The following is a 27,325-nucleotide window of genomic DNA, read 5'->3' as shown; positions in this document are numbered from 1 at the left end:
GATAGCTTTGCAACCTACTCTAAATATACAATGTGGACTTGGTTAAGTATTATGATTAAAATGAGTCAGTAATAGTCCTGTTTGGGGTCACTGCAGTCACTGAGCAGGCCCGAAACTGAAGGATTCTTTCATTGTTGAACTAATGCTTGTGTGTTTACCTTCACTCACCTGTGAAACCCAACAGGGCTTTTCTGTTGACACAGTGGCGATAAGGACATATTTTGTATTCTGTTGGCACGGACACTTCAGCTTTGGTGTTTTTTCACCGAAACATTCACTGAGGTTCAAGTAATGACATTCAGGCTTTAAAGCTAATTGAATAAGGTTTGTAGCTGTTGTTATTCAGAACAACGATTTGTCTGCAATGTCTGGACCATTTTGGAAATGGTGTGTGCAGGACCACAGAGCCTGAGCAAATAAAAGTGTGAATGTATATGTGGTAACAGATTGCACTGTCATTTTGTGGTTCACTTGTGATTGGAACACCCAAGACAGATGTTATACCAGGTCTGAACAGGAGATCAGCTCTTTGCTGCCGTTAACTCTGAAATCATTCCATTGATTCAAACATAACTTTCGAAATAGTTGTCATGCAACTTCCTTTGTGTATTTTATTTAAGTAAAGTAGATTAGACATGGTGTTCAGAGATTAGTCCCTAATTGATCTATTATCCGTTTCTTATTTTGTTAAAGTAAAGGTTAAAGTACAGCATACCTGTGAGAGGCAGGGAAATTCCCAGCTTATAAGGAAGAGTCTGTAATATTCAGCATAACATGATGCCATGGTTGAATTCACATCCTGTCTCATTCCACTCAACATACAAATTGAAAACACAGATTTAATTTCACCAACAAAAGTTTCCCTGCAGATGACGGACGAACATTGTTCACACATTTTTCTCTTTCTCAGTTATCATATGTGCTGTGATCTCTTCTTCCGGGTTTGACCAAAAACATTGTGCCAATTTCTCATGGAAAATCCAACATTCAGCTCTATAGTCGCCACAATGCTTGTCAATGATGAGACAACTACATGTTTTTCCTTCACCCTGAGTGTGACCTGACAGGCACACAGCCTGCACGGGCAACCCCGAAGGACATGTTAGTGTTTGTTTGTTTTTACCCAGAAGAAGTTAAGTGTCATGAGTCATTTTATTGTATTATTTGGACCACTAGTTGTATTAAGTTGGTTCATGGGCCGTATATGGCCAGGCTGGAGGTTCCCCACCCCTGATTTAAAGATATCTATCGGCAGCAGTGGAATATTCAGAATTTATTTTTTATTAGTGTTAAATCACATGAAACCATTAAAAACATTGTGTTTCTATGACCTTATAATGAGTTTATATCTACATAAAGAGCGTATCCTCTTCCACGGAGTCTGCCATGTCTCTACAGTAGGTCAGAGCAGACAAACAAAAGACTGGCTCTAAAGAGAACCTTTCACTATTTATGTAACCTGCAGACCACTTGGGAGTGAGGCGAGGTGTATTCAGTTGGTTTAAATCGGCTCATTAAATCCTTCGCTGAACTTTTAAAGACGATGTTGACCAGTTTCCTGGCGACAGAGGTCGGCAGAGCTGAGGGCAGGTTTTAACTGCTGTCTCTTTTCCTCCAGATATCTAAAGTTAATAGGTGAAGCATTACACACTAACCATGTCATAGTTCATTAAGGCAATGGAGATGACATTCTTCAAAAAAACTGTAATATCACCTTTTATTAGGAAAAATCAAATGTGGATTTTCCTGAGCAAGACTGAAGCAGTTTTCAGACATGACCTCAGACATGATCTGCGGATAAAGTCCGAAGAATTGGGTCGGGACTTTACGCGCAGTTTGCTTTTCACACATGCACAATGAAGCAGGAGGTTCTCTACACAGACGGGTCCACAACAGCATCAAATCCTCTGCATTATTCAGGCAGGGGCAGGAAGTGACGTATAAATTCCGCTGCGGAGATCACATGATTTTCTTGACAACACACAGACACGTGTGTCGGCTCTTATCACCACAAACTCTCACGACATCTTCCTCGGTGTCTTCTACGTGTATGATACACGGGGAGATATTTGTTTTCTTTTTGCTTTTTTTCACTTTTGCGTGTGTCGCGCGTAAGAAGCATCATCAACCCCCCACCACTCGCTCTCTGTAAATCCAGCGGAGGATCCCCTGCTGTGCTCTCACATCGGATTCTCCCGACTTTCTGCAGACTTTATATTAGGAGGCCAGGCAGAGAAAGTCCATAGATAATGTGAAGGCTCTCACTCGGACATTTGCATTCACACTTACACCTCCAGAGTTCAGTGCATGTCTGAAAGCAGCTTTATTGAATTTACTTTCAGATTTTGTAATGCTTTCACTCAAAACCCTGCGCTTGCACTCTAATATACCCAGCTTGTGCTTAGACTTCCAGCTTCAGCTCTTCTCCTCACATTCATGCTTTTTCTGTGCACATGTGAAATGTCTGCTCTTTTTTTTTCTTGCAACAAGTCTGTCAAAATTCCCCAACCAATAGAATGCCAGGTGTGGTGCTGATGAATGAAATTGCCCACACTTTAGAATAAAGATACGTAACAATCCCATAACAACACACATCTGACTAAAAAAGGAAATTAAATGTATGGAACCCTTGCAGTCTGCGCCTTGATTTGATGAAACAGGCTCCCATGGTGTTCAGACCAGCGGGAGCTCCGTTCTTACCTGTGGTGATGTCGATGTTTGTGACATTCACAATGGGACCCAGGGCGAAGGAGAAGCTGTTGTTGTTCAATAGGCTCCTGAGGTAGTCCACTGTCGCAACATCTGTCACGTTCAGCTCCACCTCCACGTCGTACTCGACCTGAGTTAGCAGCGCTGTAGAAGAAATAAACAAGCAAAGAAGGCTTCCTTTGTAAAAACATTGCTGTGATTATTATCTTAAAGTGGACCTACCACCTTTTTGATCAAATCAGGCACACTGCGTTTCATGCATTTTGTGCTGGGTGTTGGCTTGGAGGTGGTACCATACACAACCAGAGTTGTATATGGCAGTATTACCTAACTCAAACCTCAAAAGGAAATATGAATGTGACAATTGTTAAATCTATAGTCATGCACATATATGAAGCCTAAATTATTTCCAAAGGTCCCAGAAATTCCACTGGTCACATGTATTTATATGCCATGTAACACAGATAACTGATAAACTTTTGTGTATTGTGTTTGCTGATGCATTGTGTGTCTGTGTTCTGCTTTACAAAGTCCCGGAATCTGGAATAACTGGATTTCTATGTAATTAGTACTGTCAGTATGATGCTGAATTCATTGTTACTGGATTTAACAAAGAAATCAGGATTTGATTACCTGATATCGGCTGACAGGACTGGTTGCCGGGCGGAATAGCATTGATGCATTTACAAATGCTGCTCCATGTGCGTTCACAGGCACCGTATGTGACACAGGTGCTGTACGGCCAAGCAAACTGTTCCTCACATCTGCACTGGAAGCCAGAGTCAGTTGACGAACACACTGTCAGAAGAGAAGAAGATTTTCGAATCACATACTGTTAACCTCGACTTTATGTTTGTTATGGAGTTGTTTCCACTCACCGGTTGTGATACTAATGTCCGAGATCTCCGTTTGGTTATCGATTCGTACGGGAAGATCAGTAGCATTCAAGGACGAGCGAATCAGCTCAAAGGTTTGTGCATCAGAGGCATTGACTACGACATCAATGGTGTATTTCCACTGGCCTGTTAGAACTGCAAGGATTGAAGTTTGAAAAGAAAGAGGACAGATTTGAATGAGAAGAATGATACTAGGATTAGTATAAAGCCTGGAATCAGACCCCGGCTTTGTTTGAATAAAGACTACAAAAGTTGTGTGAGGGGTAAAGAACATATAAATTATAACATACAGGTATGGGCATGCGTAGAAATGAACAAAACGTAGGTTGTGGTAAAATTAGTTTGTTTCTCTGAAGAAATGAAACTGGGTGTGCAATATTTTTAAGATCTAAATCATCTCATATGAATGAACAGACATTTTCAGAGTAAACACATTGACAGATGCAGGAGAAAGGGTGCGGCGACAATTCCCAGAACAAGGAAGCTACATGCCAGTGAGTGACTTTGTCGGTAGCATGTGTGGGTAATTATGTGTGATGGGTGGTTGGTATGTCTCATGTTAAGAGATAATTACGTGTGACAGGTAGGGTTCGATAAAGATTTGCGGGTGTGGGTCTGCAAAGATGGGCCCCTGCTGTTGTGTTTAAAGAATGAACAAGAAAAGTATCTTCTAAATTCCAATCACCAACATGAAGAAAACAAACAGTTGAGGTCTTGCAGGGGGGTTTGTGCTTTTTTGGACTTGACGCATTCACCTCCTGTAAACGCTGCTGGTAAGCACAGGAATCTCACAGCGACCACACTTGGCCAAGATAGTCTCAGCAGCATCAAGTTTAACAGGCTGATATAAAAGTGGGCTAAATATTCTCATCTAAATCTGAGGAAACATAACACCAATTCATTGGACTCACCAGTTCTTCTCTGTCTAGTGTGAGGTAGGTGTTGCTCTTCTTTGTTAAGTTCCTTAAGTTAAAAAAATAAAAAGACATCAGGTTCAAATTACAGCTTTGTGTTCATCACAGCACAAGTCCCATATTTTCTTTTGAGTTGCTAAACACCCCCGACCTACCGGCGTAACCAGACATGGAAATTTAATGAAGTCCCATGTTTCAAAAACAGCAAGTGTCACGAGAAGGGCACAGATGGTGAAGCCGTTCTTAGATATTGCCATTCCTTCAAGAAAGGTAGAGAAAAATCAAGAGGTTACACAGTGTTTCCATCCACTTTGACTTGCTTCATTGTTTTACAGCCTGTTGTTACAGAGAGTAGACAGGGAACTTTCACATGGTCACAACTCCCCTATTAATGAACCACTGAACAAAGAAAGGGTAGGTCAAATATGAATACCTTGAGACACTTTAACAATATAATGATCTTATTACATTGCCACTTGTCTCTCCTTAAGCCTTGTCATTTAACGTGTGGGCATGTTCGGGGCCAGATTGAAACCATAGACTTTGAAACACATGGAAACACAATACATAGACGGACACTGAAGTTCATTCACTAAGATGTGGTTCGGTTCTAGTCCAACTTACAGTGTTTCTACTGTAACTTGAATCGTGCAACTTTTGTGTTTGTAATCACTGAAATTAATTTGTTGTGTCACTTAAAGGGACATAGCATGCAAATTCCACTTTGTTAGTGCTTCTACATGTTAATGTGGGTATCTGGCATGTCTACCAACCCAAAAACTCTGGGAAAAAACACTCGCGTTTTGTTATAGTTCCTCTAAGTCAGAAACGTCATGCTTGAGCGACTCGATTGCGCTTCCTGGGTATTGTGTCAACAAGGAACTGGAAGTCTCCTACATGGTCTTGGCCCACCCCCCGTCCCCCACACTCGTTACTTCCGGGTTTACACGGAGGCTGCGAGCAGCGCAGCGCCGTTCCCAAGCACGCAGCCGGGCTGTTCACACGGGACGAGCATTTCTCCGCTGGTCAGCTCGCGATTCACTCACATGTGGCATTTGTCTGGATCGTTGGGACTGGGAGGCTGCAGCAGCTGCTCGGGCGCGACCTCGCTCTCCCGTGCGTGAGCTGGAATTTGTGTCAGCGCCACACAGCGCACAGCAGTGTGGAAGACTTCCAGTGTTCAGCGCTACTGTAACCCCGAACCCGACATTCAACGGGTACAACAACAAGCGGAGAAAGCAGAATCGCGGGCTGACCTTATATGTACAGTCTATGGGGCTGACCAGCGCGGAGAAATGCTCGTCCGTGTGAACAGCCAGGCGGCTGCGCGCTGGAGAACGGCTGCGCTGCCTGCAGCGGTCTTCCCACTGCCAGCTGTGTGGAAGACTTCGCAGTGTTCAGCTCTACTGTATGCCGTACAGTTTCCACGGTTCCGGTTACAGTAGTTCGCCGGGTACAGTAGTTCGCCGGGGTACACGGACGGGAAGTGCGCTGCGAGGCAGCGCAGCGCCGTTCTCCACGCGCAGCCGCCTGGCTGTTCACGGGACGAGCATTTCTCCGCTGGTCAGCCCCATAGACTGTATATATAAGGTCAGCCCGCGATTCTGCTTTCTCCGCTTGTTGTTGTACCGTTGAATGTCGGGGTTGGGGTAAATGATGGTCTTCATCCCCCCACCTCTCTTTCTCTCTCTGTCTGTCTGCTTGTGTGCTTGTAGTGGATGGGCAGAGGGGACATTTAATTATGTGATTGGGAAAATTAAAACTCCAGGACAACAAGGGAATACAAAGTATGGGATGCATATTTGATAATTTATATCATATAAAATATGTAATTTATATCGTTTAAAATCATGGGGGAGAGGGGAGGGGAGCTGGCTCATTAGCATTTAAAGGAACAGGCACTCAAAACAGGTCACTCGGTGGAGGGCTGTTTTATACAGAAAAAGGGTGCTGTTTTATATGATCCTTGTGGTATTTTGACCAAAGTATGTTACAGACATTTCATTAAGACCCCAAGGAACCATATCAACTTGTGGTAAAATGGGCATGCTATGTCCCTTTAAATGACTTCGACTGGCAATTATTCCAACTGTGTTGATTTGTTGCATCTGTAACATCACATTTAATTCCCCCCGTGTCGTGGAGTGTAACATACAGAGTGCTGAGGTTAACCACACTAGCTGCTGCTGGGAGCCGGCTGATGCTTCCTCATAACAAATGGACCAGTAAGAGACGGACAGCTGACACAAGTTAGACCCCACACCTTCCATGAATTATTCCCCGAATCAAGGGACTTTTTGAAAAACATCTCTTAATGTTAAAGAAAGCAAAATAAGAAAAAACTCTGTATCCAACCCCTGATTTGGCTCCACACCAAAATATCATAGGTTCTTTTTTGACCCGTATTACATCCTCCCACCACCGAGTTTTAAGGTTATTCATCCAGTAGCTTTTGCATAAACTTTTTAATTTAGCACTAATAAACACATGTCACAGTGTACACACCTTTAACGGCTCGTCCTCTTCAAGGTAACTTTAGCTGCATTAAACAGAGAAGCTCCCATAGTGCTGGCAGTGTGCGTCATCAAAACCCAGCTCAATCATCAGCCTAAGATTGATCATGTAAAAGACACACATATGTTCACAAACGGACAAATGCACCAAGATACTTGCACAGGTATTCTAAAGAGAGTACATCTACTTGTGTCATGTGTGTGCTTCTAGTGGCACATACACTTTCTGTGCTTGTGTTCTTAAAATACGACCCACAATGAGGTACTTCAGCGAGGTACAAAGACATCATGTGCGACTCCGCTGACCACAGACACCGGTGACAATAAGTTATTAGTGTGAGGGAACACCAGTCGGTTCACAGGTGCACAACTTAACAAAGGAACGACTGTCACACAAGCACAATAAATCTTTGTTCTAAAAGCCTGATTTGTCTGGAGAACAGGAATATCTGTCTGTTGAGGTCCAGACATAACGTCTTCAAGACGTCCTGGACGTCACTCACTTGACCATAACACCTCCAGCCTTACTTTCATCATTTTACAAAGGGACGTGGTTTATTGCTTTTATAGAAACAGAGGAATAAAGGGCTTTATCTTGTCACGGACATTGTGTAAATGAAAAATCAAATGATAAATCAAAAACTCAAATGGTTTGATTAGCATTAGCCAATTTTGTCACAATAACCTTCCAATTGATTTAGCTATTTATGAGAGTTTATAGTGATGCTACTTCATCTGGCACTTTCCTGGTGGGCCGACGTGCCTTTTGGCAAGGCAGGAGGTCTGTCCACGATTAAAACTCAACCCATTTTCAAGCTGTTTGGTTTGTTACAAATATCAGAAGTGTATATATGTCACAGAATGCTTGGATGTATTAAATATTAAACCTTTCATACAAAAATAGGTGATCATTGGTAGATGATAATGTCGTAACTTTTCTATAATATTGGAGTCATTTCCCCAAAATAAGTGGGTTTTAACTACATGAAAAATGGCTGCCATGGTGATATTTGAAGATTTAGTTCATACCGTAATACATATTATTAGCTATATGGGTGTTGCTTCCCTACTTATGGGCATATACAGGCTACTGGACTTATAAGCAACACTTTCATTATTATGACTGTTATTCTGGGACCAAACACTGGGGCCGATTTGTTGTCCCAGTCCACCCCTACAGCAGTGCATGTACAGTATAATGACGAGGGAAATATGGAGTTCACTGGCTGCTATAGTTTTATGGTACATGTTAGTTTTGACTAGTCATCTTAAAGAACTGCAGATCTGAATTTGTTCTCTGATGAGCTATAACTACACAAGCTGCGTCTGAAATCCCCTCTGTTAAATCACCCCCTTACTAACAGACTGTCAGTTGTTCTGTATGATTGTTGTACAACAGTCTCTTTGGTTGCTTTTGAGCCCACTCTCTTTAGTTAAAATAGTTCAGAAAAAAACCGAGAAACATCTCTAATGCAGTCCATTTTTAATAAACACTACACATACTCAAAAACAGGGGGACAATGTTATTGTTACGAATTTTCAAGAAGGAGCGTGTATAACTGTGAGTATATTATTTTGACATTATGTTTCATCAAATATATGTTTAAATTTATGTACATAAATACAATTTCTAATGTAAACATTATCTACTATGTTTTTAATCTCGAACACCAGGAGCCTACATGCGCTGTTCGTCTGGCATTCAGATATACATGTATATATTCTTTCTTTCTTATTTATGTCTTACTTGTTTATATCCTCCTCATTTAGTCCTAATCTGTGATCTCTCTACCTTCTTCTCCGGTCTGTTCTTGAATCACTTAAGGTATGTTACTGAATTTTTATCCTAGCTTATCTTAAACTGTCATTGTGGATAATAGGTTTTTCCAAATATATGTAGAAATGGTGTCAGTATTGATAGATTTTAATGTCAGTGAACCAATTGGTTGACTTCATCATGCTCTTGCACAAATTAACTTTAAAGGATTGTAATTTTTTTAATAATAAAATTAATAACAACATTGGACTGCCAGATGAACAATAATATAGTGAGTGCACTATATCCCAACTATCAGAAATATAGTACAAGATGATTCTTATTGACAAATACATTGTTTATTTATGTTAATGTGATGGAATAATTGTCTTTGATCAGCAAACACAGTGCAGTCTAAGTTAACCAAGATCAGTCCAGCAAACAGATTGACTATTAGTTAGAGATTCTTTTCAGTGTTGCTTCTATTATCTCACACACTCATAAACAAACATTTACGAAGCTTTGCTGTGCTGAAAAAACACTGCAGAAAAAAAATACTTCTGTCCGTTCAGAAAATAGGTCAACCTCTAAATAACTTGCTCCCTCAGTGAGACAATTCCTGAGAAACACCAAGCAAAACATGCAAATGTATAAATCTCTTACCATAGATTATGTTTCCTCACTCTTTCCACTTCACTCGTTCCCTCCTGATTGAATGTTGAAGAAACACAGAGACCTTAGGGGCTGCCCAACCCCTATGTTGAACTAGAGGAACTACGGAGTGTCTGAAAAAACTTCCTGAAATATAGTAAGGGACGGACTGGGCTGCAGTGGCTCAACAGGTTTAATCATTCTTGGAGTTTCCTTGTTGGATTATGTCAGCATTTTTTGTCTTTGTACCTGTATTTACCTGTATATGTGTGTGAACCAAAGATAATAAATGTACAAGAAAACTGCTTGACCGGTAAATACATGATCAAAGATAAGTGTATTTAGGTTTTTTCTTTACAGGTTACAGGACAGTGATCCAGTGTTCAACACAGTGGAAACTAAATTTAAATCCAGATAAATCCGCTGCAGGTGTAGCAGACACACTCTGTATGTAGAGCTGTAGGCCTAAATAAAGAAACACACCATTATTATTTATGTCTTATTAGGGTATTTGGGAATTGTTTAGATATTGCTAAGAAATCACAAAAAGTGACTCCATTCAGTGGTCATCAGCATGAAGTGGAAATAAAGCAGTGTGCTTCATTATTCTTTCAAAATATTAGGCAGCAGGTTACATACAGTTTTATCACTTAACTTACTGTGAAATTGGCATTCAAGCAACAAAATCATTAACACTGGTGAGGCACGGAGACAGGGGAACCTACAGCCTTTGTTCCCTATCGGATGGATGGTGGTAAGGTCACAGTCAGGGTGAAAGGAAACAGACACGTAGATATTTAGTGTCATAACTGATAAGCATCAGCGCAACTATCAGGAAAAAGACAAGTTTCTGAAGAAGCAAAGTTGATGCTCTTCGGTGGAATTTGTGTGCTCGAAAATCAGCTTTCACGAGATCGCACCGTGACAGAGACGATATGCAGCGAGTGAGCTAATCGCCAGCAATGAATCTGACGGCTGTTGTGAGGTTTGAAAACGTGAACTCATTGTTGAAAAAAGCATCTGCCAGCTCTTATTTTGAAAAGTTGTGGACTTGGGTCTGAAGATTGTATCGATTGATAAACAGACCTCTGAGACAGCTGACATGCATTTTATGAAAAAATACCCCAGTTCAGTGAATAATTTAAACTCATCTATAAACCGCACATGGGAACAGTGATAAATCGTCATTGCAGATAAACCAGGTAGGATGAACACAAAGTTTTCTAACTTCACTCTGCACCATAGACTGTTGATAAAAATCTCTGAACATATCGTCCAGCATACAAACAATAAAAAGTGACGATATATTGTAGAACTGTTTGAGGAAACCTCTCTTACTTCAAGGAATAATTCTGAAGTAGCTCCAGAGCTTTAACACAGAACAAGAAAACAGGACATTCCTGTTTTCCATTCTTTAGAACAGGCTGGTGTTACCAATTGTGAAAAAAAAGAACTGTAATTTGTCTGGTATAAGTCCAGGCAGGAACTTTGTAATTGTCGGTAAAATCTAACTTGGAAAACAATATGGTATCATATTCATGTAATCTTTTGGAGACAGGGTTGTACTGGTGTAGACAGAAGTGGGATGGCAGCGAAACTCCTCACAAAGCCCTGATACTTTGGATTCATTTGGAGGAAGTGTTGACTCAGACCTGCTTGTGGATATCCATCCCTTGATGTTTGACGACAAACTCTGAAGGGCTCCGCCAGGATTGAGAAACTCCTGTTGGTCCTTTGCTGTAAATGTCACCAGTTTAGATGCAGTTTCATTTTAAAGACTGGTTTGATGTTGTTAAAGAAAAAAAAGTTCCTAAAGTCCCAATTATCTTTTCTCAGCTCAGTAAAAACCACTTGCATACGTCTAGATGTCACCATCTTTGAGGGTTTATCTGAATCTGAGACTGTCCTCCCTAAAAGAACGTTTTTGCTGAGGCTAGTGTCTGTGTAATGATGAGGTTGTAGTGGATGGGTCGCCAAAAAACCTGGGACTTTTACCTGGGAGATCACAGTTTGTTTCATGCTTCAAAATTATGAAAGTCCCCAATCATCAGCTCAGAGCCAATTGTAATTCAAACAATGCATTTTGTTGGTCAGTTGAATGACAATGGACCAGATTTGTAGCAACGTTCATAGGGTGTTGGGGTTGAGTTCGAGTTGAGGATATGTCAGGGGCCAAATCATTTAGCTGGAAGTCCATCTTTGACCAAACAATTTGCCTACGACTGGTCTAATTCCTGCTGCGTGGTTCTCTCATCCAGGTTATGTCTGCAATGGGAATATAACAATCAGCAGTCACTCCAGGTCAAATGACTCAAAAATAGTACCTGCGAGAAAACGTTTATTTATTTTTCTTCATTTTGGCAGTCTAGATGCTGACTCTGCACTTTCTATGCTTTTAAAAGTCCATCTTGAGAACAACGTGAAACAGTGGTTTTTTTCTTTGTGTCCTGCAAAATGCAACAGAGAGAAGTGTGAGAGCTTCTCTGTTTCCAGTACGGCAGTTTCCGACATTGCACATTACTCACCAACGATGTGAATTGATGTGATTCTTTTTCTGAATGCTTCTAAAATGAAAGAACAAAAATGTTGGCTTGTACTTCATATTAGGAGTAGTGTGTATATTATTTTCCCCTTTATTCAGTGCTGTGTTTGCTCAATCCCAGCAACTGATTCCATAACTGCTGTGCACAATTGCAATCACACAGAACAGGAAGTAAAGAGCTGGAGGACTTGCTCTGCAGGTTTCTCAGCACCTGCCATAAGAATTTGTTGCCTCTTAAATGCATTTTTGTCTCGCTTAGTCAGTTAGCAGTGTAATTTAAAACTACAATTTAAACCAGAGCAATTAATTTCAGGTTTCTGTCAGGGTGGTGGCCCCACTGTGACAGCTGAGTTTGATTCTTCTATGCAAATGGTCAAACAAAACATTGCCTGGATGGTTTCAACTTGAACTTTGAATTATCTGCAATATTCAGACAACCTATTAAGATTTAATAATACCTGTAACTTAACATCATTGTGGCATTTTTCTTAAAATATACTATAGGAACCTACATGATAACAGCGGTAGATGAAGTACTTAAATATTTTACTGAAGGAAAAGTAAAAATAAATAGACAAAAAAGTACCACATTCTTAATTTTCAACTTGAGAATAGCAAGTAAGTACTTTAAGTATTGAAAGCAAATGTACTTGCTGAATGAATCCTTTTCTCAAATGCACACGATCTACATTATTAACTGAGCCTACTGTATATTTAGTTTAATACAAGAATACTACAGACATATTAATAAATAATGCTGCAGATGATGCTACTGAAAACACATTTTCATATTAATTAACGGCTGACCCTCCTCCTAAATCATTTTAGGTTTTTGTTCAGCCCTGATGCTGCTGGGGTCTACCCCCCTTTTGTTGATTATTTTTGAATTTATAAACAAAATTTGCTGACAGAAAAGTGAGAAGTACCTGAAAATAAATCGACTTAAGTAAAGAACAGATACATGAAAAGTACAACTAAGTACAGTAACAAGGTAAATACCCAAACAAGCAAGCAGACCATCAAGAGAAAGTATGTTCCATTTCATATAAGTAAGGAAGATAAAAAAAACATGCCTGAGGCCATGATGAATCAAATCTAATGTGCACAAGAGAAAAGAGAAACATTTCTGCTCTCCCAGACCCTAATGACCAGGCTCATATCTGACAACATGCCATGGAGGCACTGGGTACTTGTACATGTAGCTGGCTGAAACTTGTTACTGAGTTTAGTCATTATATTATACCTCAATAAGCTGCTGCATTTAAAGGTGTCACACTTGAGGATAAAGCACATGTGTGTTGATAAGCGTTCTCTGCTGACTTTTATTTCACTAAGCTGTACATAGCTTAATTAGCTGCTGTCTGACCTTCAACATGGCTGACAGAGGTTACATCGTTATCTTACATGCACGCCCTCTATTCTGCTCTGTTAGATAACCTGTTCTTTGGGAATTGCTGGGATCAGAAACAACCCCCCACCACCACACACACACACACACACACACACACACACACAAGAATCTTATTAAAAAGCGTCTACTGTCAGTGTAACTGGAGCCGCGACAAATTCCTCTGCTGCACATTGTAGAGTGAGAGATCTACAACAAAGAAAAAACACACAAGAGGAAAGGTGAGTCACTGCGGGTGCTGGAACTCCTTTGTGTGACAACACACACACACACACACTAACACACCTTTCTGGCTCCCTCTAATGAGTCTCTTCAGCTCCATCACTCATCAGAATGTACAAACGTTTTATTTTTATTACAAAACAGATTTTTGGGTTTTACTTGCCCGTACAATCATCCTGTGTGTATGTAATGTACATACACATCTCCTCTCTTTATGTAGTTTCAGCTTTAACCCATGATTAAAAAGTTTGTAGATCATATTGTTGTAACATAGCTCCACTGTCATGATGGTTCCTGGTTCTAATCCCAGCTTTGGGGTATTTCTGTGTGAGGTCTGCATGTTTTCCACATGTCTTCATGGGTTTTCTCCAAGGACTCCGACTACCTCCCACAGTCCAAACACATGCAGATTGAAGTTAGGTTGATTGGAGACTCTAAAGTGAGTGTATAGGTGTGAATGTGAGTTTTAATGATAGATTGTGTCTGTATGTTGGCTCTGTGAAACACATGCGGCCTATTCAAGCTGTACCCCAAAATCAGGAGTCAGACCCCTCCCACACATGTAATGACCTTTGGATCTCTCCCTGACCCTTCAAACTAAAAGCCTTTTATTGATTAGTTTGTGTAAGTGTGAACATCATAGTTTTAGTGCCATAATTATTCTCTGTTACAACTGCAGTCATTGTCCGTCTGTGGTATCTGTGTTTCCTTTTGTGTTGTTTCTCTCCTGGTGCAAATTGGCCTGTGTGTTGAGTGAATGATCCAGATGCCAGAACAAGGCCATGATCAGAGGACGGCTCGTAAGACCACGAACTGATTAGTTCACCGCGAAATATAAGAAGACTTAAAGATGGTGGAGCCGCCAAAGGGGCAAACACACCCTCTCCTGAACTGCCGCATCTGCCTTTGGCTCGCTGAGCTTGCATGCTCCTCTATTGTCAATGTGAGTGGACTGCCAGTTTATATTCTAGCACGTTGTCCTCTGTGATTAATTAGGAATTTTAATTATTGTTATTTGATTTATGAATATTTGGATAGATTATGGCGATACAGTATTTGATTTCTAGGTAGCTCTGTTTGTTAGTTGTTTTGACATTTAGACCACTCTGACGCTAAGAGGTTATTTTCACTTCGTCTATAAGTGATTGTAATAATGAATACATCATTTGAGGAGTCAAAAAGTTGTTCGGTGGCTACTTGGGAATAGGACTAGGGTTATCATGTTTTATCTCGGCCACTCCTGGACAGGACATAACAGCCACATAGGAATAATGTTCCTGTGCAGATTGTTTAAATACTACAGAGACCACAAAGTCCTGACAGGTGATGACCTCAGATGCACACAGCCAAATTAGAGAGAACTCAGCCAATCAAGTTCTATTTTCACCTTTGAATGTCATGAGGTCTGCCCAGCTCGTTCAGTAGCAGATCGAAGAGTGAGCTCCCCACAGTCACGGCTTAAATAAACATGAATTTACGAAAGACAACTTAACAAATGCAAACCTGGCTTAACTCAACACGATCAAAAATCAAAACCAAACAGAGCAAAGCTAGGTCCTATAAAGCAGTAGTCTTCCAGGACAGAGAGAGAGAGGGAGCCATCTTCTTCTTCTGCAGTTCGGCTTATTGGCGAGTGGCAACCAACATCAAGATGCATTACTGCCATAGGAGGGAGCCATCTTGAAACCCTGAAAGGAGAAACAGGGAAACAATGGATTCCGACACGTGGCTCCGGGCCATCACACAGATCGTGACATTTTTGCTGCTCTTGTATGGAGACATGTCTCTTGCAGGAATCATTTGCTGCATGTACATGAACTTGTTCCAACAAGGCGATTATCTTGTGCGAACACGTTAAAATCTTGTGCGTTCAAGATAAAAAAAAAAAACACCTGTCAGGATTTTAGGGGCTCCGTAAATTTATAAGCATAAATGAGATCCGATTTTTGATCATATATAAGAATCTGAATAAGTGACACCAGCACACAGCATTATAACAAATGTTTTTTGAGTTTTAATAGTTTGATTTTAAGAGGTTACATAGTAGTAAACATACTGGTTATACATGTGAAATTTTAATGCAATCATCCACTCCATCTCACATCATCACCCTCATCCTCTCAGACCTCCTTAGAAAACAAAAAGCTCACACTGCACCACAGCGCAGTGGAGAGAGCAAGCTCACACATCCTCATCTTCATCGTCACCATCGTCGTCCACAGCAGCACAGCCTTCACTCTTCCTCATTCAGTCTGGAATACTTTAAATAGTCGTGAGTCCGGGGTTGACTCCCCCCCGTTGTCAGGCTAACCGGTGAGAGTTCACGTCGAGCACCACGGTATTTTGGATTGCTACTGGCTTAGTGAAAACAGTCGTATCAATTCGCTGCTCTCGTCGTGGCGCCTGTAAAAACCTTGATAAGTTCTTTTTCTTTTTGGTGGAGCTTTTCAGTTGTACCGTTACTTTAAGAATGGCGAACATGGAAGGAAGTGAAGGATGCATCACTTCCTCCTCGTTTAAATCAAGTACCACGAGTAGACTTCAAGTAGAGTATGGAGTATGCATTACATCCCAGCCAGGTTGTCTCGTAATGCAAAGCAGGGTGAAAAACATCTGAATGCCCGCGAAAACCTGACGTACAAGTCAAAAACGCTAACAAATAACATAATGAATCAAAATAAATGTAAAAAAAAAAAAAGGTTACAACAGAAAAGTTAGTTAACAGCATTTCAGAACTAAAGAAAGAGAAAATGAAGGACACAGAAAATACATGTCTCCAATAGAAAATACAGTTAGTGTGTCATCATTACATTTGAACTACATAGAGCATGTAGCAACATACAACTTGCTATAGCACTGTAACACTCAGACACGCGCATCTGATCCAGAGCCACGCTGACGTGAAGCCCCGAAATGGATCAAGAACACTTCATCAACGCTACGTTTGTTGAGGTGTACAGGGATGGCGAGCACAGGCGTGAATGTGCGTACTGGTGGAAGTACAGATGGCTGAAGAATTAAGGGAAAGACCTGGAGATTAAGTGGAGAAACTGGATCACAGGCAAACACCTATGTTAGACAGCGCTCTCCACCACCATCATCACTGACGGATTCAATTTAGAAGGATGGTGATCATCCCTCCAGTAGAGTCCAGAGACAAACACCTCACTAAGACACTTCATGTTGGTTTTTCCTTTGATCACTCAACCATCTGGATTCACTGAATACTGTCCATGATTGTGACAGCGTTGAAGCTTCCAAAGCAACATATCTAAGAGGGTTTAGACATAGAGCTGTGGTTTCCATAGAAACAGGCATGTTTTGTAGCCTTTTTGTCCAAAAGCAAAGAGTTCAGGGCAAAGCCATATATCACAATATTAAATAACGTAAATATCACTCCAGTATTGAAATACTGAATTAATCTGACATTTATGTCATATGATGTTTTTGATATATGTCTTTGGTTCCAGAGCTGTAGGTCAGCTCTCTAATCTTAAACGCTGCTACCTGTTGGTCAAGCAGAGTGGTTATCAGCTAAGGCTACGTCCAAACTGTAAAAAACGTTTTCGTTTAAAACATGGTTTTCAAACTAAAACGATCTGTGTCCACACAAGCACTCAGGCTCCGTATCAGTTTGAATCCCCGTCCACACTAACACACCTGAAAATGCATGTATCACGTGACGACTCATGTACACTGGGCATGTGTGTACCGGTGTAAACAGGAAGCATTTGGTTGTTAGTGGCAGAAAGAGCTACGTTATAAACAATAAGCAACAATGGTGAAAAGTAAGAGCAGGGGTTTCTTTTCATGGACTGATGATGAAGTGGAACTTTTAATGAATATCCATGTTGCGTTCTACACTGGTATCCGAAGCTAATGTCGGTGGTTTTATTCTGAAAGAGGGTCATGCGATACGAGCCTGACGAATCGGTGAGGACTACATCGTGACTGAAAAGAACCCCAGAATTTGCCCCAGAATTTTCAACTGGACCAGCAGCATTTCCAAACTTCTCAGTTTTAGCGTAGTAGGTGTGGACGCCAGGCATATCCACAGAAGATCTGTTCGAGGTACAGGCAGAGCAGGAGGGATGAGGTGGGGGACAGCAACAAGCTCAGGCACATGATTTGTTGATCAGTTCACACCTCGACAAAATATCTGTGAATGTGTATTATGAGAACCTTAAATACCCTTTGAAACCAAAGAGTAATACCAGTGTCATTTAGAGTTGTAGCTTATCTACTATTGTCTGTGTGAGCATATTCCTTGCCATCACTTACTGTGATGATGACTGTCATGCTATTTAAATCTGTGTTAAAGGCAAGAGAAGCCTGATTGAAGGATTGGCACAACCAACAAAAACACAATGATGTTAATCTTTAAATATGAAGGCATTGGCCAATTAAGATTCAGAAAGTGCTTTTTAAGAATAGTATCAATGGAGTCAATATATGTTCAGCTCCTTTTAAACCAAGCTTTTCCTAAATTCAGAGGCTCTTGAAACTCTATTAAGGTCAGAATACTTGTGTAATACCACCTTAAACAAGGCTGGACATACTTCAGAAAAGTGTCCAAAAAACACACCTTGATTATTGACCCTGTATCACAGTGGCGGTGTTTTGGAGGAATAATATTGTGTACGAACAAGACAACAGAGGAGGGACACTGGAAGGTAAATAGGGACAGATCATGCGACAGAATGACGCGGCGAGTCCGACTCTGTCAGATCAAACAACTGATCTGAACAACACCACATCTGACTCATCCCCCTGCACGGAAATTAATCCTGCACTGATTCACATCTGTGTGCTTCCTTCTTCCATTCCTCCACTATAACAGGTCTGGGAGGTGGCTGTAGACCGAGTCCAGCAGCGTCTGGCTGGCCTCCTGGCTCTTGACTCCGGCAATCTCAAAAAGGCGATCCAGCTTGTCCTCGGCGTCCGGGATCTCCTCGATCACGTGCAGCTCCTCTGGGTTCAGGATGTGCAGCATGTCGTCAAAGATGGGCTGTAGGTCGCATGGGTCCAGACGCACCTGCCGGAGCACAGTGTCTTTCTTCTCTGGAGGGAAAACGGAGAAGAGAAATTGTTGTTGAAACAGCTGCTATAATAAATGTCTTTATATCAACAATAGACTCAGTGTGTAGGATTTAGTTGCATCTAGTGGTGAAGTTACATATTGCAGCCAACTGAGTATCCCTTGCCTCACATCCACTTTCGAGTGTTGAGGAGAAACTGTAATGGCCGTCAAAGTATGTAAAAATCTCTAAAGCCAGTGTTTGGTTTGTCAGTTCTTGGCTACTGTAGGAACACGCCGGGCTCCATGGAGGAGGACCCGCTCTGATGTAGATGTAAAGGGGTCATTCTAAGGTAAACACACACAAATAAGAAAAACACACAAAACCTTTAACAACTAAATAAGCTTATCTCTACATGAAGCTGGACGACATGATAGGAAATGGGATGTGGATCAAAACAAAAAGTCAAAGTACATGTTAAATAAAGTCATCCCAAAGATGGTTTCTGCCGATGTTTGTTCGAGGGTTTGGTTTTAATTAGTTGTTTGATACTATAAAAACCAGGTGACTGTAAGTTCTAAGTATGTTCCTAAGAACTAACATGAACAGGTCAAAAATACTTATCTCTGAATGAAAGGGTATATACTTTTCAGGAATATTCAAAAATGTTGAAATAATAGTGCCCATTGATCTCTAAACTATTTTTTATCAACAGGAATTTTTGCTTTTAAAATATCTGATGTGAGCAAATCTATCAGTTTGATTTAAGAGCAATACCCAGAAGGACCACATGAGGGCGATGGGCACCAACATATCCAGCAGCTGCTGTCACATCATTTTCATGAAGTCTGAGTCACAGTGAGCGTCAGAATAATTAGTCATGGGTGTTAAGAATGTGAATCAGCTCATAAAATCAGTATCTGCACAAGCAGGAGTATCCAGTGGGTGATAAAGAATTATTTTTTAATGATGCTGTGGGGATTTTAAAACTTATCAAAATGATCTCTACAGGTCAGTTGATACACTGAAAGTTGTCGGCCAAAATAGTTGCCCCAGATGAGAAAGGTGTGACTAACCCTCAGGGTGCAGTAGAGAAGACTGTTCTAGGACTGTTTCAAGGGAAAACTCTTGCATCGCATGACAAAAACAAGACACATTTTTTCCTGTGTCATCATCTGAGTTGCCTCAGGTATAATAACACAGACTGTTATTGATGCTAGATGAAGGGAAACCGTGTGTAGGTATTTCTATTTCCTTTTCGGGCTCCAACGTATAAGATCACATACTGAATGTTGCTCCCACATAAAACATTTGATATCTCCAAATGAATATGATATCAATCAGACACAATGGAAACACACATTTCACACGCGAGAGTATGAACACACTGTGAGGATTTGTTCACGTGTATAATCACCATCAGTCCCCATCATAGGTCATATCACTACTGCCATGTTATACTATGCTATTAATAGCAGAGTGACTCTCTCAGTGTCAATATGCTGATTCTAAATGTTGAATTATTCACAGGATTATTGATTCATGTTTTCATAACTCAGAGACGTTTTCTTCCCCTTTAATTGCAGATGAGTTTTATCTTGTGTTTTTTTCTCTAACAAGAAAAAGTCTAAGTGTGTCTGCTGTAAGACAGTTATGTAGATTTTAAGAATAAAAATAAATAAACAAAGTAGCGATTTAGTAGCACTTATATGGCACTTACCTATAGCACTTTGTAGTTTGGCTTTTTTGGAGAAAATTGTACTTTCTTGATTCTTGTTGTTCGGGTTTGTACCCTCATGGTTGAATGCACTTATTGTAAGTCGCTTTGGATAAAAGCGTCAGCTAAATGAAATGTAATGTAATGTAATGTATATCGCCTGTAAACCATTTAGAATTGACTGTGTCTTCTTTTATAAAGAATTACCTCTGCCAAAGAGATTATGTTTTCAGCCATGTCTATTTATTTATCAGCAGTATTTACACAAAAAAGTACTGACCTAATTTACATTGAACTTGGTAGAGGAGTGACGCATGTGCCAGGGAAGAATCCATTACATTTTCAGGTGGATCTGGATCATTTACGATGAAGATATTAGTTTTTCTCTGAAGTCTGGTGTATATTGTTTGATATAATCTCTGATGAAGGTCTGTTGATACCCTTCTAGTTTTATATGGACTTAACACAAGAAACACATTCAGTTTAAACTTTAGTAACTAGATTATACCCCCTAATATATTTTGGGTTGCAACTTAACATTTAAAAGGTTCAGTGTGTAAGATTTAGGTGAAAGGGATCTATTGGCCGAAATTTTATTTAAATGACCCTAGTGATGCTTTCTCTAGTGTGTTTCATCTAAAATGTACTGATAGTTGTTTTCTTTACCATAGAATACCTATTTAAATACTTATATATAATATTTACATCGGGAGCAAGTCCTCTTTACGTTTTTTTTTACAGTAGCCCAGACTGGACAAACTAAACACCTTTTTATGACAACTCAAGGCTACAGATTCTCTTTCATGTTGGCCTCCATAAAGAGGACCCGCTCCTGATGTAAATATTAAGTATTTTATATTTGAGGGGTATTCAGCTGCAACATGCAACTCCACCACTAGATGTCACTAAATTCTACACACTGAACCTTTAAAGTCAATTTCAGCCACTGATAAAAGATGACGGATGCCAGCATTTTTGTTTGTAAATAAAGAGTAAAACTATGTAACTAAAAGTTAGTGAGCACTCACATGTGCATGCTGCTTTAACGCTTGACACAGGGGGTGTTTAACACTCATCGTAATGAAAATGAAAACAACCAATCACAGTTGTCTGGTCAGGGCACACAACATAGCTGCCTCTCATGCTAATGTGCCATGCTAACGGTCCAGCTAATACTAAAGGGAAGTACACGGAAAGTAAAATGCACAACTAGATGAACAAATACCAGGCACAGGCATTAACATGATTCGATTGGCTAGTGACTGCGTTTGAGTGTTTGTTTAAACATGATTCTATTGGCCAGAGCCTTTGTTCAGCAACACATGATGTCACCCCATTCAAAATTAAAGAGCACTGTTTCTGTTGAGGCCAATGTGTATGTATAAAGGTTGGGTGCCTCAGTGAACCAATGAGCCACTCCTGTTGATTAGCCTCTCACCTTTGGTAATAAAGGATCCGTTTCTGCTGAGGGCGGAGTCTTTGCTGGAGGTGGAGTCACAGCGCAGCAGAGGCTCCGATTCGTCTGGGAAGAAGCCTTTGGTGCGGTCCACCGGCGACTGCTCCACACCCATGCTACCACTGCTGCCGCTGCCACCGCTGCGGTTGCTGCCGCCTCCAACGCTGCTGGGAGAATCCAGCACCTTGTGGACGGGACTGAGGCTTTGGGTTACATTCACCGAGGTCATCAGCTGGTTGATGTCAAACTGTAGGCGGAGACAGAGAGTGGGGAGGAGTGGACAGTGAAGAAAGGTGGAGAAGGGGAGAAGGAAGGGGAGAAACATCAACGTATGATTTACCACAGATGCATCAGGCTCATGGAGCACATGAACTTCTGTCCTGCATTTATGAAACACTGAATGCAACATCATTGTACTATCTCTGTTGTCTCTCAGGCTACATCCATCGTACACAAACTACTGTTTTCAAACTAAAACGAACTCTGCCCACACAAGAGTTTTGGCTCTGTATGAGTTTTAATCCCTGTCCATACTAACACGAAAATGTGCAATCGCAGAACCACTCATGAACACTGAGCATGCACGTGATGTTGTTTACAGGACTTGCTTGAATAACAGCTCATCTTCTACTCATGAAAACTGGTGTATCATTGTAAAATACAGAGTTTAACTGCACAACAGCTGTCAGCAAAGACAACAGGGTCAGCAACACTTGTAATTGATTATCCATGTTGCGTTAATACATTCTGCACTGGTAGCCGAGGCTAATGTTGGTTGTTTTGTTCTGAAAGGGGGTCATGTGATAGGTGCCTGACTAATCAGCGAAGGCCACGTCAAGACCGAAAAGACCCAATCGGCAAGCGGTTGTGAGTGTCTGTGTCATTTTCTTGCGTTTCTGTTTCTTCCCGTCCAGACTAAATCGCTGCCCCGGAGTTCTCGAACTAAAACGGGCCCAGCAGCAGTAGTCAGAGAAGTGTGGACACCAGGCGTATCCTCAGCAGAGTTGATGCTTTTTCAAGCGAAAAACGAAATAGTGTGGCTTTAGCCTCGTTCTCTCAACTCTTCACCCCACATTTACTTTTTCTATCCTCATGTCCTCCTTCTTTTACTCCCATTCTCAATATTCAGTCACTCTTTTCTCTCTTTTCCTCTCCTCTTCCTCCTTTATTCTGCCTGAGGAAGAGTGTTACGGTGATTCCGTTGAATGAATATAACTTACATATTGAGGTACGATGCCTGTATTTTTTCTTGATATATTTTTTCGTAAAATTCTCATTTTTTCCCTTTTATTCCTTTACCTTTGTTTTCCTTTTGTAATTAAAAAAAAATAAAATCATCAAAGTCATTTCCCTCTACCACCATCACTTCCTATTTCTTCCACATTTTGCTCCTTCTCTATCGTCAGTCCTTGCTTTTCTCTTTTTTCACCTCTCCACTCTTCCTTATTAAAAGTTTCATCTTCCTCTTCCTCAGACACATTTTCTCTATTTCTCCCCCCATCTTCTCCTGTCTCTCTTTCTCTATATTGTTGCAAACTCCTTTGTCTCCTCCTCACCCCTTCTCCCTCTCTCTCTCTCTCTCTCTCTCTCTCTCTCTTTGGTGTGGTAATGAACCTGTGGTTTGAACCAGTAGCGACTGGTTTGGGGATGAGATCATGAGACCACGTCTTGTTTTTCTCCGCATGAACCCACTCTAGCCCGAAGGTCACAACACTGTAGATGTTATTTCACTCATCACACACGCTGGAAATGAAAAGAGAAAAAAACAGGTTGAGGGAAAAAACTTTTTTTTTGTCTGATTGTTTCCTCTTCAGTTCAGTATCAGGTCTGTTGAATGAGCTCCAACAGGACACAGAATCGCCGGCGCTGTTCTCTGTCTCTCGTGTTTTTCTTTCTCCGTTCCGTAATGTCTGGGTCACCGGGCTGAGCGTGATTCTGACAGAACAAACACGCTCTGTCTCGCTCACAAAGGAATGCATACATGCGTGCACAGACACATGTGCACACGGTGACAGAGGCCGTGGACTGTCACAGAGCAGCAGATGCAACTGGAACGATTGTTTTTAGTGAGCAGGATGCAGAAAAATAAAAACACAGACCCAGAGGGGGCGACAAATTTAGCAGCCTCAGGGGACAGGAAGTCAGTGGATATGTAAGACACACACACCAGGAAAAAAATGTCTAATATTCAACGTGGCAGAGGTCTAAACGTGTTCAAAACTACACAGGTTTTCAGCCAGTTCTCAGAAATTCTTTTCTATTTGCATTTTCAGATATCAGGATTTAAAATGATCACATTAAAGTTGAATTAAACTTTATCCCTCAGTAACATCTTGTTTCACATTCTTCCTATAGCTGGACCACATACTGTGATATAGGGCCTGTGTCCAAACACCACGGAGAAAAAAACCCACTGTTCTATACAATGAACGCTGCTTTCATTTAATTACCCTGTGATGTAATAGATAGTTCAGCCAGTCGCAGCAGCTTTAAAACCATCGTCCACATCCAGAAGAGAGCAACAAGGAGGAGTCACTGCTGAATACAAACACAGAGTAGTTGAATGCCACTCTATGCAGTAATGGCTTCAGTGTCTTGCTAAAGAGCACAAAGGAAGGGAGAGTGATACTCACTTTCCCCAGTCAAGAACTTTTCTCCAACTTCTCTTCTTAACGTTTACATGACATAGGAACACAAGTCCTTCTGGTTAGTGGACAATCACTTTAACCCATTAGCCACAGCCGCCCATCATCAGCTACAATCATTACAGCCTCAAATATCAGCATTTTTCAGGTTAAAAAACTGGGTTTTATCATCACCTCCACCTAGAAGTTCATGTTTTATTGTCTTAGCAGGTTTATGCCAAAACTAGATGTGAAGGTGGAGTATAGACCAAGGAAATGTCACTTAGTCTGCGTGGGTGAAAAACAGGTGAAATTGTAAGAGGTTTCCATAAAATGTCTGTGTACATCGTACATGCATCTGATTTCAATACTTGTTTATGTGATAAGGTAATAAAGTGGCCAACCAGCATTGGTGGTTACATGTGTCGATCAGAAATTCCTTTTGGTAGATTAACTTGTAGTCCTAATTTGAAAATCCAGGAGGTCAAATTACCTCCATCTATTTTTCATCTGAATAACCTTTGATTTGTGTTATGTCTTAGTTGGTAACATTATATGGGGTGGAGCAGTAGCCTCTCTCTGCATGATATACAGGATGTGACAAACATTACCGGCCCACTGCCACGTGAAAGCCCTGTCCCTTCACTGACCACCCAGAGTGAGCACTCTGCGTACTCGTCTGCCACTTTGTCTGAGGCCACACGGACTCTGATTACTTTATGCTGGCAGCATGGGCTGCTAAGGATGGAGGTGCAGGAGCACTGTGTGTGTGTGAGGTGTGTGTGAGAGCGAGAGGTAGAAAAGGATCAGGCTGAGTTGCTGACTACCCCTGTCAGCACAGCACAAGGGTCTGTAGGGGACGTGGGGCTTACACACACACACACACACACACACACACACACACACACACACACACACACACACACACACACACACACACACACACACACACACACACACACACACACACACACACACACACACACACACACACACACACAGACACACAGCCTCACTGGCAGAGCAGGCAGACTGCTGCAGTGTGAAGGGCACAGGGGACAGAACCACTGACCCTAGTGTGGTTTGATTAGTTAGATCAAAACTGTTACAGCAAAGAATCTCACTCGGCTGTAATGACTCCCCACACAGACGAGCTATTAACTAAGTTGCCGCTAAGATAGAAACTCAGCCCAGACCCACGGTTAGAGACTCTATGATGTCATGGTGCATTCAGCCCCACCACTAAAGTAGATCTCCAATGGATAAGTCTGCTCCCAGACGGCATTAAAGCATACCTAATGTCAAATACACTCACAAACATATGTACATAATCTCTTTGAATTACCTTTAATTGAATAGTCACAGTTTCTGGGAAATTTCTGCCCCCCCACACACAAAGTAATGGATGTGGTTTCCATTTTTACTATCTTATGGGGCTCGTTGTTGAAGCAACTGAAAGGCGTCTAATGGGACCTGAATCATTAACACCCAATTAGGGCAGAAACTGCATTTGATTGTGCATCATTGTGGCAGCAACAGGGGGAAATGACTACTGTGGGCTGTATGTTTTTGTGGAGTCACTTTGTAGAGGAGATGACGTGGAAAAGCAAAGAGGAGGGAAGAGGACAAACACGGAGGGCAGATGACAGATGTCTGTGTGCGTGTGTCACTAAAAAACAGATCCCATTTCAGTTGTATAACACAAATTACAACACGCTTATTCTAACGTGGCAGACTACGTCATCTTTCAATAGGTGTCCATCATTAAAAGATTACTGTAATTTTCCCCTTGTACTTTTCCTGCCAAGTTTTCAAATTGGATCCCAGGAGATTAAAAAAGGCCTCAGAATTATTGTTGACACATCCACAAGGTCAAAAAAAGGTCCTAATGCAACTGCCCTTCAACTGTCCACATCTTATCCTCACTGTAATGTACATAATATTTAAATTAAATTAAATCATATACAACATACTACACTGAAGCTACAGTAATTTACAACTTTACAACAGCCTCTTAACTTTATCTCCAGGAAAACTAATTTGGCATCAACAAATACTCGGTGGGAATTATTGTTTGAAAAGCAACAGAGGCATCAGTGCCAAAATTACTTTATATTACCAAAGACCTTGTTGAGATCTCCTGTGTATGACTATAAGCAATCACCTGGGTAGAGCGGGTTGTCCACTAAGCAGACGTTTGGTAGTTCAATCCCAGTCACCCCCATTCAGCGTGCCGAAGTGTCCTTGGGCAAGATGCTGAACCCCAAATCGCCCCTGACGGCTGTGTCACTACTGTGTGATCTGATTGATCGCTAAGTGATAAAGTGCTGCACATAGATGCACTACGAATGTGCATGTGAACAGACCTCAGCTCTGCTACTGGAGTCACATGATCCAGGACACTGCTGTTTGATCAGACAAGTGCTTTCTGCAGTGTCGACCCGCCCTCCTGACTTTTCGACAACTGTGCAGACATCCTGATGTGGACTCTGCTTTGAGTTGATAAGGACTAAAAATAGAACAGTAAAAAAAAGAAAATCACCATTTTCCCCGCGTATTTGTTGTGTTTGTGACTCTTCCCTCAGGAAGGCAGCTCCATCTGCTGCAGTCTTTGACAGGAGGCATCTATCAACCATACACAGGGGGCTTATCAAAATGAAACAGTATTCCTGCTCTTTATCACTTATGCAGAGCCTGGTGCAGCAGTGTCTCTGTTTTTTAGATGGACAATGAGAGTTGTTAGTGTCCTGTCAAAATTTGGTGCTAAGAGTTGAAAATAAATAAATTTGATCCATTGATACAGAGTTTTCAAACTAAAACAGGGGCCAGACGTATCCGTAGCAGAGTTGATACATTTTTAAATGAAAACTTAGTAGTATGGATGTCTTCTCAGTTAAGT

At 41.1% G+C, this 27,325-nt stretch overlaps 2 protein-coding genes across 2 annotated transcripts in view; both read right to left on the bottom strand.

Annotated features, from left to right (window-relative positions):
* The window catches only part of LOC118099825 (uncharacterized threonine-rich GPI-anchored glycoprotein PJ4664.02-like), a 49,767-nt gene extending 40,227 nt beyond the window's left edge, over positions 1-9,540 (bottom strand). Inside the window, 7 exon segments of the mRNA XM_047338182.1 lie at positions 2,701-2,853; positions 3,343-3,507; positions 3,588-3,740; positions 4,517-4,568; positions 4,675-4,778; positions 7,025-7,127; positions 9,452-9,540. Coding sequence (XP_047194138.1) covers positions 2,701-2,853; positions 3,343-3,507; positions 3,588-3,740; positions 4,517-4,568; positions 4,675-4,776 — 625 coding nt within the window. The 5' untranslated portion in view covers positions 4,777-4,778; positions 7,025-7,127; positions 9,452-9,540.
* A 6,062-nt stretch (positions 9,541-15,602) lies between these two features.
* tnfrsf21 (tumor necrosis factor receptor superfamily, member 21) overlaps positions 15,603-27,325 on the bottom strand; it is a 43,856-nt gene continuing 32,133 nt past the window's right edge. The window contains exons 5-6 of the mRNA XM_035144520.2: positions 21,785-22,049; positions 15,603-18,672 (exon numbers count right to left, since the gene is read on the bottom strand). Of these exons, the coding sequence (XP_035000411.1) occupies positions 18,443-18,672; positions 21,785-22,049 (495 nt within the window). The 3' untranslated portion in view covers positions 15,603-18,442. The remainder of the gene's footprint in view (positions 18,673-21,784; positions 22,050-27,325) is intronic.

Source organism: Hippoglossus stenolepis, chromosome 20 (assembly GCF_022539355.2).
Source record: "Hippoglossus stenolepis isolate QCI-W04-F060 chromosome 20, HSTE1.2, whole genome shotgun sequence".
Classification (NCBI taxonomy): Eukaryota; Metazoa; Chordata; class Actinopteri; order Pleuronectiformes; family Pleuronectidae; genus Hippoglossus; species Hippoglossus stenolepis.
The sequence above is the reverse complement of the archived record's forward strand: the minus strand, read 5'-3'. Positions and strand labels throughout refer to the sequence as shown.